General features: G+C 47.7%; 2 protein-coding genes across 3 annotated transcripts; one reads left to right on the top strand and one right to left on the bottom strand.

The window, feature by feature from the left end:
• The first annotated feature begins 5,027 nt into the window (after positions 1-5,027).
• On the top strand, positions 5,028-9,888 carry jmjd7 (jumonji domain containing 7). Its single transcript, XM_082515223.1, has 9 exons — positions 5,028-5,248; positions 6,000-6,153; positions 6,343-6,481; positions 6,561-6,678; positions 7,427-7,483; positions 7,567-7,662; positions 7,740-7,816; positions 8,206-8,365; positions 8,495-9,888. Exons 1-9 carry the CDS (start codon positions 5,200-5,202, stop codon positions 8,581-8,583), a joined length of 939 nt encoding a protein of 312 aa, XP_082371349.1. The 5' UTR covers positions 5,028-5,199; the 3' UTR covers positions 8,584-9,888.
• Positions 8,977-19,422, bottom strand: fbxo34 (F-box protein 34). 2 transcript variants are annotated; one of them, XM_082515211.1, is made up of 3 exons: positions 19,094-19,417; positions 16,168-16,369; positions 8,977-12,462 (listed from the first exon to the last, which is right to left on the bottom strand). In XM_082515211.1, the coding sequence occupies exon 3, from the start codon at positions 12,453-12,455 to the stop codon at positions 10,554-10,556; it is 1,902 nt and encodes a 633-aa protein (XP_082371337.1). In that variant the 5' UTR covers positions 12,456-12,462; positions 16,168-16,369; positions 19,094-19,417; the 3' UTR covers positions 8,977-10,553. The 2 variants fall into 2 exon arrangements, with proteins under 2 accessions (XP_082371337.1, XP_082371338.1); XM_082515212.1 differs by lacking the exon at positions 16,168-16,369 and having other exon boundaries at positions 19,094-19,422.
• Positions 19,423-19,983: the final 561 nt, after the last annotated feature.

Raw genomic sequence — 19,983 nt, 5'->3', positions numbered from 1 at the left:
AACACATCATTTCCTTAGGGATTAATAAAGTATTCTGATTCTGATTGTTTCAGGATGACCTGTTATTATCCAGTCACACATCTGCTTACCTGCATCTGTTGCTCGTTTCTCCGCCTCTTCTTTTCTCTTTTTTTTCTAAACTGAGCTCCTGATGGCTTTGAACTTTTCTTGTCCATCTTACATTGGTTTAATTTTGCACTCCAGTATGAACACCCATCATTGTGTGTGAGACTTTAAATCATCAAACTGTAAATTATAAATTTTAAATTGTTATTGATCCCTTTACCCCGAGTCATAAAGTGTATGTTTATTTTCTTACTCCTCTTATATTTATTGTTTGTTTACTTGCACTGCTGTAACTGGAGCCTCGTCGTCTCGTCTCTCTGGACTGTCTGTAGCGGAGATGACAATAAAGTTTACTTTGACTTCAGCAGCGAGCAGGCGCACCGAGGAAAAACATCGGTGCAAATGATAAGTCTGCATCATGATGTCTGGTGTTTTCATGTTTGTTGGTTTGTTTTTATTTTGTTTTATATTTGGCCTGGTTTGAATCCTATTTGCATGAACGATGCTTTTCTGTGGCTACCTCTACAGTTCCTCTTCTACTTTTTCTTGCCTATGGTGTGCCACAAGGTTCAGTTTTGGGGCCTTTATTGTTCTTGCTGTATTTACTTCCTCTTCAGCACTTATTGAGGACTTTTAAGGACATTTCTTATCACTGCTATGCCGATGATATTCAGTTATATACAGTGTTGGGACTAACGTGTTAAGTAACACGTTACAGTAACTACATTATTATTGTGGTAACGAGCACGGTAACTAGTTATTAAGCCAAAACCAGGAACACGTTACTCGTTACTGGGATTTAGATAGGCTCGTTATTCGTTACTTCGTGTGGTGGCTATCGCATTAGCATTAGCATTAGCAAGTGGTGGAGGCCAGCAGGTGGATGAGGGAAAAGGGAGGCAAGAGGAGAGACCCGAGGGATTCAGAGAAAATATTACGCGTTTCTTATTGAGGTAAAAAGGAACAGTTTGTCCCGGACTTCAGCTACAATGAAAAAGACACAAAGCTGGAGTTATTCTGTGTCTTTGCTGCACAGCTGCCTCTTCTCCTCCTGTTCTCTCCCCTCCCTCTCCTGTTTCTACTTCAATCATGAAACTGATCAATGATCAGCTGATCGGCTTTTCTCTCTTGTTTATTTATCGCCCACTTTGCGCCAGAAAGAGGAAACCAGCGGATGTCGCGCTAAACAACAGCAGCACTTTTAAGCTTGATCAGCTGTTGTTAGAATTTATTTAATATTAATTTCTAGTATCAGCTGATGTTTGCTGGAGCCACAGCTGTAAACCTGCTGGTCATGATATCGGTTTGGTTATCTGGTGAGAGGGAAACATGAAGATGAAACCAGGAGATGTCCTTACTGGATCATCAGAGCTGAACAGGTGATGGAGAAACAGGTTTACCTTTTAGGTGACATGAATGAGTTGAAGTTATGAACTGTTTGTGAGAGACAAATAACACCAGGATCCTTTTCTTTGTAGCTGACAGCTGGTAACTGTGCAGGGGCGGGTCTAGCAAAGTTTTGCCAGGGGGCCAGGTAGGGCATTAACAGGGAAAGGGGGGCACAAGGAAATACTTTCTTATTCTCATTTAAAATGTCTAGCTTTTAATAAATAATTATCTGAATCTTACAACAAACAAGGTTCAAGGTTCTTTATTTGTCACCTTGAACCGATTGATAGATTGATGCATATATACCATCAGAACAGTGTACATCACTGTCACAACAGTGTTTGATTTCATTCAAAGACTTTATGATTTTTCCTATAATGGCGGCCGGTCTCTAGTCAAAACGCCCGGGACTATTTTTTGTCCCAGTCCAGCCCTGTATGCAGCTCATCTGCAGTCTGGTGTTACCTACATCTTCCTATTCAGAAGGCAGAATTTCTGAGTTCTGAGTACAATCGAAAGCACCACGACTGCAGTTTTTGTGTTGGATGTAAAAAGCGCACATGACGCTGTGACGTAGGCTAGAATCATGGCGGCGGTCAACGACGGTCCAGGCGTGGGATTTCTCTCGTGGAAATATGAACATTATCTTTTCCTTTCTGTTGGTAGGTGGCACAGTGCACTGTGGCAGGATAGTGCTAACATGTAAGCTACAAGACTGGCGGTCTGGCTGGGTATCCAGTTACGGAGGCAACACATTAACAAGAGAATTCTGAGTAAAACCAAAGTTACTTTCCCTAGTAACTAGTTACTCTGAAAGTAACAAGTAACTTAAAGTAACAGAGTTACTTTTGATAGAAGTAACTAGTAATGTAACTAAGTTACTAATTTAAAGTAACTTACCCAACACTGGTTATATATCTCCTTTAAGCCCCAAGATGCTTCCAAGCTACAGATTTTGCATAAGTGCATAGACTCCATTAGATGTTGGATGGCTGGAAACTTTCTTCAACTAAATGAGGAGAAGACTGAAGTCCTTGTTTGTGCTTCTAAAAATTTGTACCTAGAGTTATGGAAAACTTGGGTCCACTTGCTACATTTGAATAGAATAGAATTCAACTTTATTGTCATTGCACATGCACAGGTACAGGGCAACGAAATGCAGTTTGCATCCATCCAGAAGTGCTTTAGTGATATAGATATATTACAATATATATTAGCAATAATATAGATATGTGAGTATATTACAGAAATGGGTCTATTATGGTATGTTATAATGTACACGGTATGAAGTATGTTGTGAATATTCTATAACTATAAGTATGTACAGGCTGTAGTGAGTACAAGCTATGTACAGGCTATGAACAGGATATAAATATGAAAAACTATACAGAATATGAAATAAATAACTTTGCAGAAATCTGAGATATACAGTTATACAGAAATGGGAACTATGCAAGTTGTAAACAGTTGTAGGGTTAAAAATTATCGTATGTACAGAAAGATTATTTACACAGAGCTATACAGTAGTGCAGTTAAGATAAGTGAGGGTGTGGATAATTTCTACAGAGGCTATATAAAGTGCTAGTGGTTGTGAGTGGTGGTTCAGTCCATGTTATTATTGTGTGTTTGAGGGTACAGTTGTCCATTGTGGGTGTGTGTATGTTCAGTCCATGTGTTAACGTGGGTCAGATGTCAGGAGGCAGAGTTCAGGAGTCTGACAGCTGTGGGGAAGAAGCTGTTCCGGTACCTGGTGGTCTTAGTCCGGAGGCTCCTGTAGCGCCTCCCAGAGGGCAGGAGGGTGAAGAGTCCATGTGATGGGTGACTGGGGTCTTTGATGATTTTCCCAGCCCTTTTCAGACACCGCTTCCTGTAGATGTCTTTTATGGCAGGAAGTGGTGCTCCGGCGATGCGCTGGGCAGTTATCACGACCCTCTGCAACGCCTTCCGGTCCGAGGCAGAGCAGTTCCCGTACCAGACTGTTATACAGTTGGTCAGGATGCTCTCGATGGTGCAGCGATAGAAGTTCACCAGGATGTCTGAGGACAGGTGGTTCTTCCTCAAAGTCCTCAAGAAGAAGAGGCGCTGGTGAGCCTTCTTGACCAGCTTGGAGCAGTTGGTCGTCCAGATGAGATCCTCGGAGATGTGGACTCCCAGGAACTTGAAGCTGCTCACACGCTCCACAGCGGTCCCCTTAATGTGGATGGGTGGATGTGGGTCAGCATTTCTCCTGTAGTCCACGATGAGCTCCTTGGTCTTCTCGGTGTTAAGCAGCAGGTTGTTTGTGTCGCACCACTCAGCCAGACGATCCACCTCCTCCCTGTAGGCGGCCTCATCGTTGTCACTGATGAGGCCAATCACCGTGGTGTCATCTGCAAACTTAATGATGGTGTTGGTTGCTAAACCTTCTATCAGGAGCCTTGGTGTTACCATTGACTCAGCTCTGACTTTGGACGCTCATGTAAAATCTCTGGTTCGCTCCTGTATTTATCACTTGAGAAACATTGCTAAGCTGAGTCATATTGTATCGTGCTCCGAATTGGAAGTTGTCATTCATGCATTTGTTTCATCTCGTCCGGATTATTCTAATTCTTTGTTTACTTGTTTATGTAAAGCCTCTTTGGAGCGTCTGCAAGTCGTTCAGAACGCTGCTGCAAAGCTTCTGACCAAGTCCTCCAAGTCCTCCCATGTCACACCCCTGCTGATCCAGCTGCACTGGCTCCCCGTTAAATTCAGAATCCACTTTAAGGTTTTGACCTTGACTTTCAGGGCTCTGCATGGACAAGCACCAACATATATAAGTGAACTTTTACATCCATACATTCCCAGCAGGTCCCTGAGGTCATGTGACTAGGGCTTGCTGGCTGAAAACACACAAGGCTGAAAACAAAAGGCGACTTTTGTGACTGTGGCCCCCAGACTGTGGAACTATCTCCCTTTGAGCCTGAGATCTGTGGACTCAGTGGTCGCTTTTAAAAAACAGCTAAAAACTCATCTTTTTAAACTTGCTTTTGGTTGATTTTTATGTTTTAGCTTCTGTGAAGCACTTTGTGATTTTTATCTTGAAAGGTGCTATATAAATAAAATTGTACATACTTATTTTGCGAGTTGGTTATTAGGCGCTGCTCCAGCCACCCAGAGAACCCCCCGCCGCCTCGCCCTCTCCTCCCTGCAGCGGGCGCTCCTCGCAACCGGAGGGCGCCCTTACTCCCAGCAAAAGGCCGTAAGAACACCGATGGGTGCCATTCCCAAAATTCGCTGGCATGACGTCGGGGCAGCATCAGTACGAGCAACTTTTTTTGGCCGATGCCCGTGATGCCGCCCTGGGCAAATGCCCATGTGGCCCATAAGAGAAACCGCTACTGCTCCCACCTGACAATAAAGTGTCTCAGGCAGCGAGCCTCAGCCTGAGCCACGGAGCAGCAGCTGGGACTGAATATTTTATGCCTGATTATTATCTGGATCATGATCAGCGGATTTATCGGCGCTCTGGATCAATAACTGCTTATGTGCTGCTGCAGTCCCTCCTCCCGCCAGCAGGGGGAATCCTGCTCTCACATCAAACAGCGCAGGAACCCTCAATCTCTGCGCATGCTCACCGGAAGTAAACAAATCAGCATGGCAGCACGCTGCTTGGAAAGAAGCGATCGGCAGTATTGATGATAAACGTATCGATACATTTATTGTCGCTGCTGAGGGGAGGAGTTGATCATCGATCAACTGATGGTTTAATCAGTCAGCTGCAGGATGGAAGCAGTGAGGAATCGACTGGCCGAGTGTTCACAGGAGGCTCACGGTGAGGCTCACAGAACCGATCCGAGCATTGATCACAGATAGGTGACAGCTTCGGCTCTGGGACTATTTCTTTTGCCACAGAAAGTAGATCCGACTCAGAGCGGCTCACAGCGCATGCTCGTTATCGGGCTGAATGTTTGATGTTTACCTGTTTGGTTGAATTACACATGTGACACACCTGCCCTGCTGTGAGGGGAGGGGTCATAAAACTACAGACTGTATATCCAGACCCACCCATCAGCAGATTAATAACTAACCTGGCCGTCTGCTTCCTGTCACGTGATGCCGTTGGTCTCTTAAACACACCTGACAACATGCAGATCCTTCCACTGCTGAGAGGCTGTGCAGAGGTCAGCGAAAGAAGTCTGGATGATTAAAAATGGAGGGCAGGGGCTGAGGTGGGGCCTCCTTTTGCAGGGCAGACTTTGCTGAGTGAGTGGGTAAGATGTGTTTTTCATTCGTTTCCATGGTTTCAGCTTAAATGTCGCTGTGGTGACCCTTGCTGTCCTTACTGGTCTGTGTCAGCTTGTGAACCTGGAATATCATGACCAACCACGTCGAGTGTGGGCGGGGCTTTAGAGTTCTCCAGACTGTCATTAGAGGTGTGATCATGTAGTTTTACCGAGCAAACAGGAAATAAGCTCACGTGATTATAATATGAATGACCAATGCTGACATCAGTGCCCCACCCACCCATGTATCTCAGGTGTTTGCTTATCAATCAGCATTGCTGATCACTGATTACTTTTCAGATCTGTACCTGAACCAATCGGTGCCCTACCTGGACGGGCCACCTGAGCCGCTGCAGTTCCACCGTGACTGGATCGCTCCAAACAAGCCCTGCATCATCCGCAACGCCTTCAGCCACTGGCCAGCCCTGGCCAAGTGGAGCCCTGACTATCTGAGGTAAGCAAGCCCCACCCACCCTTGTCACTATGGTAACAGGTCAGCTCCTAATAAATGAAGTCAGGATTAGTTCATCCAGATAAGAGAGAGATATTCTGTGGAGCTCGTGCATCATCATTTTCAGGCTCGAAGGCGCTCAGCTGTCCTCGTCAGGTGTAGATGTCACATGATTGTTTTTTTTCTCTGCAGGGAGAAGGTGGGGTCAAAGGTCATAAGCGTGGCAGTGACTCCAAATGGCTACGCCGACGCGGTAAATGGAGATCGATTTGTGATGCCTGAAGAGAGACAGATGAGCTTCTCCTCTGTTCTTGACATCATCGAGGGGAAGGTGAGACTGCACGCTGCTGTCCGAATGGCCCTGCATGAATGCCACCTTACTAATAAAGTTGTCTTGATTGAATGTGCAGGTGGACAAAGGGGGCGGAGTCTTCTATGTCCAGAAGCAGTGCTCCAACCTGCTGCAGGAGCTGCCCGAGCTCACTGCTGACGTACAGCCGCACATTGCCTGGATGAGCACGGCACTTGGTGAGCTGTTAGTCTGTCTGCGATGTTGACCAATCAGAGTGTCTCTCACAGATTTGCAGAATCCACAAACATCGCAGGAAGTCGAGAGCATCACAATCCAGTCTGTGAAAATGATGTGTGCGTGATGACGGTGATCTTCACAGGAAGCAGTTTCAGTGCGTTTCCTGTCAACTGGTCTCTCCATCTCCACCTTTGCGGAGAAAACAGGTCCAGCCGAACTCCATAATTAACCTCAGTGTGTGAAGAGGACTCTCCATTTACATGCACAAACTGGAGTCTATTAGATAGATATGATACAAACCACTGCAGCACAGTACCTGTAATACCTACAGCATGTTCTAATCGCTCTAATGGGATATTATGGTCGACAGTATCGAACGCTGCACTGAGGTCTAGCAGGACAAGCACAGAGATGAGTCCACTGTCAGAGGCCATAAGACGATCATTTGTAACCTTCACTAAGAAATTGAATTATTATGATATAACAATAATTATTGAATGAAATTAAAATCAATTATTAAATCAAAAAGCTCAGCGGAGCAGATCCAGCAGCTTCTGTTTTGATTAAAGAGGAAAATAAATCATCATGGTAGGGAAGGACCCCCCTCCCCGCTTTTGAATAACACACTGCCCTCCATGTTTCTCCTCCTGTCGTCCCTGCCGCAGTAACTGTGTGACCCAGAGGGGGACCCACCCCAGTTTGACCACCAGCTGATCTGACTGTTATCCTACTGTTTTCTCCTTTCAGGAAAGCTGCCGGACGCTGTGAACTTTTGGCTCGGAGAGGCGAACGCCATCACCTCCAGTGAGACCCACGCCTTGATCTCACTCTCTCACTCACACGCGAGTTGCGGCGTGGTGATGCTGATGCGTGTTTCTGTGTTTCAGTGCACAAAGATCACTACGAGAATCTTTACTGCGTCGTCTCTGGAGAGAAACACTTTGTTTTGATGCCGCCCACAGACCGCCCTTTCATCCCCTATGGTAACCATGGCAACCACCAAGTCTTCTCTACAGCAATAACCATCCACCTGTGGTAACCATGGTAACTATCTCCGCAGGTTTGTTCCAACCAGCCGTTTACCATCAGAGAGATGACGGCGAGTTCGAGGTCATCGATCAGAGCGACTCAGAGATGGTGCGTTCAGGTTTTCTTGTAAGGCTACGTCCACACTAATGCGTCTTCGTTTGAAAACGCAACGTTTCCTCTCAGTCTTGGCCTCACTGAGACGCAGCATTTTGAAAACACGACAGAGCTGTCCCGTTGTAGTTGGACACAACGCAGACTTTCTAAAATCACTTTGTACATGCTGCATAGCTTTTCTTCAGTTCCTTTAATTCTCACTCAGTTTTGTGCAGGACTGGAACGTAAGTGTTTTCACAACCCTGTGAAAACAACTGAAAGTGTGGGCGCGGAACATTTTCAGACGAAAATCACGTTTTCAAATCTATCCGGGCTAGTGTGGACGCAGCCTAAGTCTCAGCACCTCATTTCAAACCACACACCTCCATGACTCCCCCTCCCAGGTCCCATGGATCCCTCTGGACCCACTGAACCCGGACCTGGAGCGGTTCCCGCAGTACCGCCGGGCGCGGCCGCTCCACTGCAGCGTGAAGGCCGGAGAGATGCTGTACTTGCCGTCGCTGTGGTTCCACCACGTACAGCAGTCACACGGCTGCATCGCAGGTACCTGAACGTACCACGCTGTGTTTAACTTTACTTTGATCAATAATGGACAGACACGAGCAGATAATCGATCAGATAATCTCAGTGAGGCCTTCACACTAAACACATCCGCTCCCGTTTTGTCTGCAGTGAACTTCTGGTACGACATGGACTACGACATCAAGTACAACTACTTTCAACTGCTGGAGGCTCTGTGTGAGGTCACAAGGTCCACGTGACATCACAGCGACAGTGCCACATGGCCAATGAAGTTTTGTTTCTGTGGTGTTTGCAGGTCAAAGTTGGTCAGAAAATACATTTGACTAAAGCTCCTCTCCTTCATCGTTGGAGTCGTCATCAGCAGCCCAGCCATGGTTTCCCACGATTCTTTATTCACTTTGAGAATAAAATTTATTGTTCTGTCACTGAAAACTTCATCAATAACGTTCACCTGGCGTGGATTGATTCCACTTCCTGTTAGTGCCTTTGAACGAGCTGCGGATCAATAAAAATAAAAGTCAAACTTTCTCTTTGTGAATTTAACATTTGAATTACTGACAGTTTCTTTCCCTGAACGGCCGCTGCCTGCGGAGGTCGAGAAGTTAACGAAGGAAGGACCGACACAGACAGGAAACAATGAAAAAAGCTCTTTATTAAAGCACAGAAAAACGGAGCAGACAAACGACACACTCTAAAACTCTCAATCACCGACTCCACGCTCAAGGCCTCGATTCATCAATGATTATCAATCAGCTGATCGCACAGGAAACAAACACTCAAATGTAAACAAACAAGGTGCACAGAGAGGTCGTCGACCCCTGAAGCTCCACCCACTCACCCATCTCTCAGCCTCCATCAGTCAGGTGATCATCAGGAACTTCTGCATCTCAGAATCAAAAAGATGAAGCTTAATCAATAAGCCAATCAGCTGATCGATCAGTAAGAGGGTCAGATAAACCTGCAGAAAGTTCAGGAAGCCAAATTTTATTTTAAACAAGTCAAAACAAGGACCCGCCCACAATTATTCCTGAACAGCTGATTGATCAGCTGGGCCAATCAATCAGACATAATGATGATCAATAAACTTCTTCTACTGTGATAAAACAAAGTTTCTTTAAAAACTGGCGCATGACCTCAGAGGGAACATTGACCATGCAGCTGTTTTAGGCTCCGCCCCTGAGGGAGGGAGGTGGAAGAAAAGTTTAGCCATCCTGATTGGTGCAGACGTGGAGGTGTCGGGTGGATTTCCGTCATGGTTACAGACGTCCGACTAATAAAGTTTCATCTGTTTTAAGAAATATATATTTATAAGTTTCTGACAACAGGAAACGGGACAAGGGGGCGAGACGCGTGATGACCACCTGCTCTGCTCCCACCAGACGCTGCTCAGACGGACAGCTGCTGAGTCATATTTTTACTTTTCATCGCTTTGATGCTGCTATCAGATAACTCTGTGTGCCCTTATTTTGAAAGTTCAGCTGTTGCTAACCAGTTAGACCCACCCCTTCCTGTGTAAAAAAAAAAACAAAAAAAAAAAAACAAAATCTAATTATTGGGTCATACATCTCTGCAAAAACATGAAGCAGTCTACTTAGCTTCTGTTTTCAAATTAAAAGTTGAAGGAAACCCACGGTTAGGACGTTTTTTTTCTGTTGGTGATCGTGATCAATAAAGTTCAGGATTTCAGGCCTTTTGACCAATCAATCCCTCTGAGATGCAAATTGTTTTTGTTATTATTTTGCATTATTTTGGAGGTACGGCTCCTGTTTGTAAAAATAAATGAATAAAGGCTGAATTTGAATAAATATTATCGATAACTCAGCCTCATCAATACGATGATCAGGAACCAGCCAGTGAGGAAGAGTCCTGGCTGAGACTCCTCCTCCAAACCTGATCACTGATCAGTGAGTGATATCGATCTGCAGATCAGGCTGTGGGGGGGAGGGGTGAGCAGCAGGCGGCGCCGCAAGGCCAGCGCTCCGTCAGACGCAGGGAGATGCTCAAACATCTAATCGATCAGCAATCAATAATCAGAATCAGTCACTACGTCTGCCGGAGCACCGATCTTTAACCTAAACATCATCCAGCTTAAAGTTCCATGGCTTTTTGATTTGTGGGCGTGGTATCCTGCGTGAAAGCGTTCTGATTGGACGCTGCTGACATCACACACAAAGAGCACAAACAGCCTCTGCCCGGCACACACTCACAATCAGTCGTCATGGTTACTCCTGCGGTAGATGGGCACATTAATGCTGTGGAACGCCGGGACCCAGCGGTTGTCATGGAGACCCACATTGCAGCCAGGCGTGTCCCTGCGGGCGCCATGGCAGCACATCCAGTACCCTGGGCCATACGGCAACGCCTGGCAGTACGGCTTGTGGTGCCAGCGGCACAGCGACACATCGCCGCGCCCGTAACGCTTCTTGCACTGCTTGCAGGTATCGTCACGGTAACGGGGGTCTGACACCCACAGCGAGTCAGCGGGCCGCACGCCGTAGTTCTCGATGATGAACTTGAAGTAACTGCAGGCGCACTTGAGCGCGGCAAGGCTCTGCGTCGGCAGCAGTAGGAAGATCTTGACGAGCAGGTGGTGCGGCAGCGCTGTCAGGTACGGCTGCGGCTCCAGCAGCTGCTGCAGCCGCTGACGCTTCTCAAGGAAGTCCTGCGACGCCGACGCACGCCACACCAGAGGCGCCGAGGCAGGGTTGCTAACTACGCCAGCATCCTCAGTTCCTCTCCTCCTAGTCTTCTCTGATTGGCTGTCAGTACTGCAGGGGGAGGGCTTAAAAGGTTGAAGCACATAGGTGGCTCTGTGGCATGGGGGGTGGTGTGCCGAGTGTGTGGGGGAGGGGGTGGAGTCTTCGCATTTCTCAGGTGTTGGAGACAAAAACAATAAGCCAGGCACAGGCTCCTCCTCCTCAGAGGGCGGGGCCTTAAGGTGAGTCTCTGTTACAGTGCGCTCCCTCTCCACACCTGCAGCCTCCTCCGACTTGACCAGCTCACCTGAAAGGGGCGTGGTCAAAGCTGAGGCCGGAAGACAGCCGACTGGTTCCCTGCTCAGACACTGAGCTGCAGGTGATGATGGTGACGCAGGCTGGCTGGGGGTGGAGCTGTGACCTGTGGCAGCGGCGAGCAGCACACGCCCCGCTGTCCTCCGCAGGCTGTTGCTACGTGACAGGTTGCCCTCTGCCCGCCGCCTAAGACATTTAGACTCTAGTCTCGCCACCATATCTGACACTCTGATGCTTTCTGGCTCCTCCCCCCTGTGCTCCGAGCCGTCCCTGAGCTTGGTGGGCGGGGCTCTGGAGAGCATGATAGTGGTGCAGCTCCTCTGGAGAGCGAGCACAGGTTTGGAGTCCAGCTGCTGCTCACTTACTCTCTGCTCCAGAAACGCCACCATGTCCACCACTGACACTTTCAGGTCCGCCTCCTCTGCTGTCCCCAGTTCGCCACCACACTGCTGACCGGAGTTCGGGCGCTGCGGAGCAGGTCTGAGGTCACAAGCACTCTGGTCTTGCTGAAGGTTTTGGGTGTTTCCGGACCGGCGGCGCCGTTTGGCGGTACAGTTTTCATCCCAGCTGCCCTTTGCCTTCACGGCTCGTGACAGCCCCGTCCCAACGCTGTAGTTGGTGCATGGTGCCGGCGCCCTGTCCCTGCTGTTCGCAGCACACTCGCCACCTCCGGCACTATCTTCTCGTCCCCTCTCTGAAACAAAGATGGCGATCTTCTCGCGGACGTGTCCGGGTTTGATGACGGTCCAGACATCCAGCGGCGTGTCGGCATCCTCAGCGGCAGTCTGGAACAGTTTGGGCGTGTTGTTCTCGCAGCCTGGCGGCAGCAGTGGGAAGTGCTGCAGGGTGGTGCCGGACTGCGTCTTGAGGCAGAGCGACGTCATGCTGCTTGTGATGGCGTTTGCTGGGCATCGCAGCGTGTTGGCGGAGATTACACTGAATGGGAAGCGGCTGCTGCTGCCATGGTTACCAGTGTATGTCCTGAGCAGCCCCCCCTGCTGGCTCACAAACAGACTGCTCCGCTGCGTCCCCGTCTGAACGCCGGACGCATCGAGACGCAGCTCTGAACGCACGAGCTTCGGGTAAGACTTCAGGTGCATGAAGGTCCTGTGGGGAGACAGAGAGGTCACATGATTAAAACCCAACCGAGATATTGACTTATCAAAATAAAAGACCCCAGGAAATTATCGACATGTTTGGCATTCAGATTTTCAAAATAAAAGTCAGATAGAGGTGTTTCCTGTGGGTGCGTCTCAGATCAGAGCAGGTCAGACTCTCTCCGAGGTGATTCTGAGATATTTCATCACCCGATCGTGGTGTAAACATTTCAACACGAGATCACGTCAGAGCTGATCTGAGGTCAGGCTTCCTCTCCTCCTCATGAAGAACGCCTTATTAGTCCGAGGGAGGGCCACACTGGTTTTACTGGAACACTTTACCTCTGCTCGTAAAACTGGGATGTGGAGGAGGCCCATGGACTTCCTGTTACTCAGGTGAAGGCGGCACCTTTTTGCCTCAGTAATGAACAAACTCATGTGTGTTTATGGTCAGCGCCCTGACAGACTGCAGCTCCTCTCGCGTCCACCGGGGGCTGCTGTAACTCTCCTCCTTCAAGCGAATAAGAAAAGCTTGTTGCTTATGTTTGGTGGTGGGGGACAGCTGATATGAAAAGGGGGGGGGGGGGGGGGGAGTCAGTTGCAGAGACCAAAAACACACATGTTCAGCTCCCTTTGATGTGCACACTGCCTCACTGTGGGCGTCACAGGAACTGCAGGTTTAAACCGGATAATTTGGATTTGTTTGTTCTTCGTTCTTCACTTGCCCTCCTCATGTTTCTTGACCACATGTACCGAGCATGTGCAGAAACGCATGTTTTTAACGTTTTGGGTGGTGGATGCCATCATGACGAAGGCTCGGTGCAGCAGCATTACCTCAGCGCTCGGCTGGGCCCGAGCCCGCAGACACGCCCGCACAGATGTGGAGGAAACCACGACAGCTTCATGCTCTCGGGTATCAGTCGCATGGACTCGCATGTGTGTGACGTGTTCAGGACACTGATTATGTTAATGATCGGTTATTGATTGGAGAGGACAAAACGATCTGTGCGCTCAGACACAGACAGAGTGAGAAACTTTGACTCTAATTTTGTCTGAATGTGTTTAATGAGTCATTTTACTTCACAGGGACTTTTTTTTTTAACCTCCTAGGACCTGCGTCCACATATGTGGACATCACATTTTGGGTTATTTAGACTAAAATACTCAATTTTGCTCTACAAGGGCCTGATATCCACTTACAAGGACATTATACTGCCACTGTTCTATCAACATTTTAAACGAATATCCTCATATGTGCCTCTGATTTTTCTTAGAAACAAAAATCAGGTTAAAAAAAACAAAAAACAAACAAACCTTGTAATTCTTTGTTTTTACATTTATCGGGTCCCAATGAGCCCAAATATCAAAAAGAAATTAAAAATTAATTAATTAAATTTTAAAGTTAATTTAATGAGGATTTTTTTCTTTTTCAGTGATTTTATTCTGTTCATTTCATTTTTTGTGTTTATTGAACATTCGGGATAAATAAAGTCAATCTCACCCGGCGCTGATCATTACTTGTTTTCAGTGAAGCCATGTCACCTGGCCAACAGTCACATGACCGGCAGAGTTCCCTGTCACGCCTGCGTCTCAGCCGTTCAGGGTGAGACACAGGGTTTTAATAGTTTTGCAATTTTAATTAGTTTTTATTTTGATTTAGTTTTGACTTCAGATTTTCAATTTTATATCAGTTTTAATTAGTTTTTACCAATTGTTTGCTAGTTTAGTTTAGTTTTTATTTTTTGAAAATCCTTAATTTCAGTTTAGTTTTGATTAGTTTCAGTTATAGTTTTAGTTGTTTGCAATAATTAAGTGTAACAAAATCGCAGTTTCATCATATCAGTCATTCTCTTCTGCTTATCCTTGGGTATGTTGCTATTCCAGCTACCATACCCTGCACAGGTCGCCTGTCTGTCGCAGGGCTAACACGCAGAGACAGACAACTCACATTCCCACCTATGGGTTCTTTAAATAAATAAATAAATAAATAAATAAATAAATAAAGGCAGATGAACAACCATTGATACCAGGCAACTATAAAATGTATATCTTGGCCCCAATGAGACTATTAACTCTTGCACCACCGCGTGTTCGTAATTTTGGTTCAAGTGAATTGATAAACTTTTTGAAGGCAATTGACTCACATAGTTATGTAGATATCCCCGTCCTGTTGTCTCGGGATGCATCACGCTGCCTTGCCTGGGGTTAGCTTCTGTTTTCTGGGGATGAGGGTTGAGTGTGCTCCCTTACCTTCTCAAGGTAAGCTAGGTTAGTCTTCTTGTGTGAGCTTTTCAAGTGCACTTTAAGGTTTGTGGGATTTTTCCCTTTAGAAATGTCCCTCATAATTTGTCTCTTTCCACTACAAGACACTTGCTTTATCCAAAACACAGTCATACTCAAAGTAATCCCAAATTGGACTCTGGCGCTTTCTCCTGACTTTTCCTGACACGATTCTGCACGTGGACAGAGCAGCAACACAGAAACACTGGAAACTAAACTTCATTTTCACCCTTGACTATTGTAGGACACGCACACATCAATGAAAACTAAACACATTTTTGCTATAAATTCAGTTCATTTTAGTTAGTTTTCCTTTTTTTGTTTTTATTTCCGTTAACGAAAATGTTTTTTCACTTCTAGTTTTCGTTAACGATAATAACCTTGGTGAGACTAGACAGATTAAAGGAGCGCCATCAGGTTTACAGCTGTGAGTGAAGGAGGACCTTCCTGCTCCCCGACGGCCGTGTCAGGTTCTTTCTGGGAGAACATAGTCTTCCTCGGGCTCAGCTGAGGGAACACCGAGGTGTTCCCAGGCCAGCTGAGAGACATTATGTGTCCAACGCGTCCTCCCAGTAGGACATGTCTGAACCCCTCAGCTGGACTCCTCTCTGAACTGAACCCGCACAGGTGACGAGACAACGCCCGCATTCATGAATTTAAAGCAGGATTTTAATACTGCAGCAGCAGCAGCAGCATCGCCGTAAGAACAGCTTTCCCAGCAGATAAAAGCTGTTTTAAAGCCCATTATGAATAAAGTTGGCTTGGATAAACCCTGCAAATACCAGCCGGGCCGTGCAGACAGCTCCGTGTGAAGTGTCCCGCGTGCACAGAGCTTATACAACCTTGTGAAGCTTACAGAGGCAGGACGCACTCAGAGCTCTGGGTTTGCAGGATGACCTCAGTGATGATGTAACCCGTGAAAAAGGTGTGTTTGTACGAACACATCACAGTTACACAACCGTGCTCAGAAACAAAAAGCCCGTTTGAACACAGTAGCAGTGAAGTCGGCTCTCATCCAATCAGATGCGGATCCACAGCGAGACGAGCTAAGGTTTCTGAGCGAGAGGAGTTTGGTTTCCAGGCCGTCGGCACTGCGCCTGAGAACAATTAGGATTACACAAACCGCAGCAGGGCGGCCAATCAGAGCCAGGTATAAAACACACTGGGAGCACACGGAGGTCAGAGGTCACACGCATGCAGCGAGGGATGAGGCACAGCTGTGTCATCAGCAGCGTTTCTGAGGTATTCATGTCCTGGTCAGCTCTTTAGATTCAAAACAGCCGCCCAGTGGTGTTTCAAGATGGCTGCCGAGGTGGTGATGTGAACAAACTGATCCAGAATCAGAACCCGGAGCTCTGATCTGTCGCACAGCATCTTGGGAGTTGTATTCATGTGTTTCTCTGCGTCACTTTTACACAATGCTAACTGTGTTTACCTCCACTCTGTGTGCTGATTGGCCGGTGGTGGTGCTGGGGGGCGTGGTACTGGTTTGAGTGACAGCTCCGCTGATCCTTCAGCTTCACATTTCTCAGACGTTCGCCTTGACTCCTCCCACACAGGAAGCTAAACCAGGCGCTGTTTCTCCTGCGCCAAGGTCTCCAAAGGAGTCAGGATGTGACCGCACACACACACACACCCTGCAGGAAAAAACAAGCACACACCAACACATCAGTGACTCACACACACACACACACACACACACCTGAGGTCACGGCCCAGGTGTATAATCCTCACACCGTAAGCAGCTTCATAATCATCAATATCTTCAAAATGAAATGAAAACATGTTCTACAACAGCTGGATCAGACATGCAGACTCAGACTGGGAGGACTGGGAGTGAACCAGCAGGGCCAGAAGTCAGTTTACGACACGCGGAGCAGCAGCGAGCTCACAGCCTGCAGGAAAAGCTCACCGTTCATCAGACAAACCTGCAGCTTGCGTCTATAGTGAGACACCAGCTCATGATACCTGACAGCCAATCAGCTGCCAGCTCTGTCCTCTCTGTCTATATAAGGAGCCGGTCACAGTGTGTTCAGTACACACACAGGCGCACAAACACAAGAGTGCGCACTGGTGTGCGTTTGTGCTGTTGAAGCAGGAAACTGTAAATATTTCAAAATAAAAGCTGACAGTTTAGTGACCAGCCGTTTCTCCTCACAGCTTCATAGCTGATTAATTCCCGCCACGTCTCCCAGCTGAGACGATCTGCAGGTGCTTCCTGCTCCCACAACAGGAAGAGTTCAGGAGAAACCTGAATGACATGGACCTGCTCACCTGCACAGGTGTGACAGGACTGCAGGTGTCCTGTAGCCTCACGTTTTCACCCCTTTCTGCTCAACACGTAAAAAAAGGACGGCAGGGATAGCTCAGTAGGTAGAGTGGGGGGCCCATGATCGGAAGGTGGGGGGTTTGATTCCCCTGAAGAGCTACCCTGAGGCATCCCTGAGCGAGGTACCATCTCTACACACTGCTCCCCGGGCGCCCAATGGCTGCCCACTGCTTCACTGAGTGAATGGGCTAAATGCAGAGAGGAATTTCCCCACGGGGATTAATAAAGTACACTTTGTTCTTTTTCTTTCTTGACTCTGTTCCTTCAAGCGTCAAAGATTATGATAAGAAATGATTACCGATCAGCTGATTGATTAACCACACACACACCGAGGAGCCCGAGCGGGGGATGGAGTGGAGGCATTTCCCTCCTCCCTCTCCTGAAACCACCTCCTGCTGCTGGATCTGCAGCTTCCTTCTCTTTTGTTTGACGTGAACCAGTCAGAGACATCCTGATCAGGATCAATACACAAGCCGAGTCAGTCTAAACAGGGATCATTTCAAAGCTTTGTTAATGCTAATGAGCCAGATGCTGACTCTGATTAAAGAACAGACAGCGAGCTTATGCTGGAGCACTGCAGGCCTCATTATTTACTGTGTTAACAGGAGATTATTGATTGTTTGGGGATTTTACGATGATACTGAAGTTTTTATATTCCACCTTCCCCTGATGGAACACTGATCCAGCAGCCTGAGGCCGTCAGGTCTGATCTGACACGGGCGAAAGTAAAGATAAACAAACACCAACATCTGCCTATGGTTTCATCTCTAAGACATGCTGCCGTCCACCGAGTGGCGTTCTAACTGTGTCCCAGCCTGTCCGACGCCTGTTCCCTTCAGGGTGAGCAGGAGCACTCAAGCACGTGACCTCATTTACATTTGTAACATTCATGATAATAATCTGTATGACATCTCCACAAAAAGTTGATTAGAATCCAAATAAATTGTGTCACACTGCAGATCTGTAACTCTGCAGTGTCCTGAGCCTTCAAATTAAAAGCTTCTTTAGATCAGTGATTAATCATTAGCATCTTTAGTGCTGAGTCACTGATCAGGAGCCTAAAACATTCTGTACAAATGACAGAGGTCTGTGTTTCAGGCCACTGATTCTTCTATTTACTTAACCAGGAAACCCCTGAGACTAAAGTCCATTTACAGCCAAGAAAGCACCACATTAACAGGTTATATGAGTGGTCAGGTTTAACACAAGCAGAGGAGGGAGCTGCTGAGGAACAAGGTCCTGATGGCTTCTCCAGCAGAGGCTCAAAGTCCTGTGAAGACCCCGAGGATCCTGAAGAGGAGCGAGTATCACAAAAACTGTGTTCACTCACATGCTGTGATCTCCACGGGCTGAAGACAGAGACACCAGCTGATAACGTCCACACACACACACACACAGAGTGTTTGTGGGCTCTGACTCATCTCAGGGTGTGACAGAGTTTAGAGGAATGTGTGTTTCTAAAGTGATTTTATAATCATCATGAGGACATTAGACCCTGTGGGAGCTCAGTCTCAGATCAGACCGGGGCAGACTCGGGCCAAACCGACCGCCAGCTGCTGAGTCTGCACTCCGAGGCTAACAGCTAGCAGCTAACAGCCTGTAAACTTCCCACCCTCCTGGGCCTCCGCCCTGCTAACGGCGAACATTAATCGGTAACCCAGCTGGGAGCGGCTTGGAGCTCCGCCACACCCGCAGCCACACTCGGTAAACAAAGTGTCCTGCACAAGTGCGCTGTTTACAAACAAACAACCGAGCTACACGAAAACAAACTTCGCTGCCGCAGCGCTAGTTAGCATGCTACTAGCTGCAGCCGCTCGCTCTCATTAAACACCTGGCTAACTAGCTAGCGTCTGCAGCTAACTAGCGGGGAGCAGAGGAGGACGGAGCGGCACGTCGATACTCCAGAGGACACGGAGGAAGTTTGAGGAGACGCTGCGGGTGGAGATCGGATCGTTTCCACCCCCACACCGACACCCAGCAGCGGCCCCGAGCCGCGGACTCTCGGAGAGGAGAGGCCGCGGGTCGCACTGACCTGAAGGAGGAAGCTGAGTCCGTCCACTGGGGAGCTCCGCTGGCAGCGACCGCAGACGGTGCAGTCCTCCGGTCCGGGGTGTCCTGACTGTCCGTAGCCCAGCTGCTGTCGGTGCCTTCGCTTCGCCGGTGCGTGGACCCACTTTTAAACTGTTTAACGCTTAAACGCAGCACGGAGGTGCGCGCTCCTCACCTAACTACATAGTAAAGCTCCCGATCGAGCACGCGCACGTCAACCTGCGGCTGTGCGTAATGACGTAGCAGTCCTAGCCTGAGCATCAACAACATGTAGGTTCGGTTTTAGCGACACCCAGAGGGCCGACACGCTTCATCAGTATGGACGATGATGGCTCAACGGCACGAAGGCAAGAAGGTCCCGGGTTTGAATCCGAGCAGGGTTCCAGGTCTGTGCTAAGCACCTCACAAGAACGGACTTTACACTTTACGTGTTGAGACTGAAAAGCCACGGAGTTCACCCGAAATAACCCAAAAGACTAAAGGTGTACATCCACAGAGACAGCAGGTCAGCTGATCACAGCCTGCACACCAACACAATCCTCTGCAGCTCTCAGTAGAAATGATCGTTAGTTTGATTGTTTTCCCCACACGGAATCATTACACTGATCTTCGGGTTCCCCACCCACTGACTCCACAGTCCACTGTGCACAGTCTGTTTAGGTGTGGAGGGAAGTCACACTGTGTAATCTTGACAACAGAAACTCGTTATTTTTTAATTCTCTGTCAGTGCGGGTTCCTACATAACAGATTCAAACTGAGTTCATACAGAATTACATTGGATTAATATTTGCATTTTCATGTACTAATTTTGTTTCATACAGCACGAGGTTCAGTTTCCTTTGTAACTGTAGACTTGTCCTTCAAGGAGCTACT

Source organism: Aulonocara stuartgranti (assembly GCF_965226115.1).
Source record: "Aulonocara stuartgranti genome assembly, chromosome: 19".
Lineage (NCBI taxonomy): Eukaryota > Metazoa > Chordata > Actinopteri > Cichliformes > Cichlidae > Aulonocara > Aulonocara stuartgranti.
This window is presented reverse-complemented; position numbering and strand designations above follow the sequence as displayed.

Excerpts from the sequence above, each read along its gene's own strand:
- jmjd7 (XM_082515223.1), top strand. The coding sequence starts at position 5,200 with ATGGAAGCAGTGAGGAATCGACTGGCCGAGTGTTCACAGGAGGCTCAC. Across the intron at positions 6,154-6,342 it reads TGGAGCCCTGACTATCTGAG|GGAGAAGGTGGGGTCAAAGG; the intron begins GTAAGCAAGCCC and ends TTTTCTCTGCAG. Across the intron at positions 6,679-7,426 it reads CTGGATGAGCACGGCACTTG|GAAAGCTGCCGGACGCTGTG; the intron begins GTGAGCTGTTAG and ends TTCTCCTTTCAG.
- fbxo34 (XM_082515212.1), bottom strand. The coding sequence starts at position 12,455 with ATGCACCTGAAGTCTTACCCGAAGCTCGTGCGTTCAGAGCTGCGTCTC.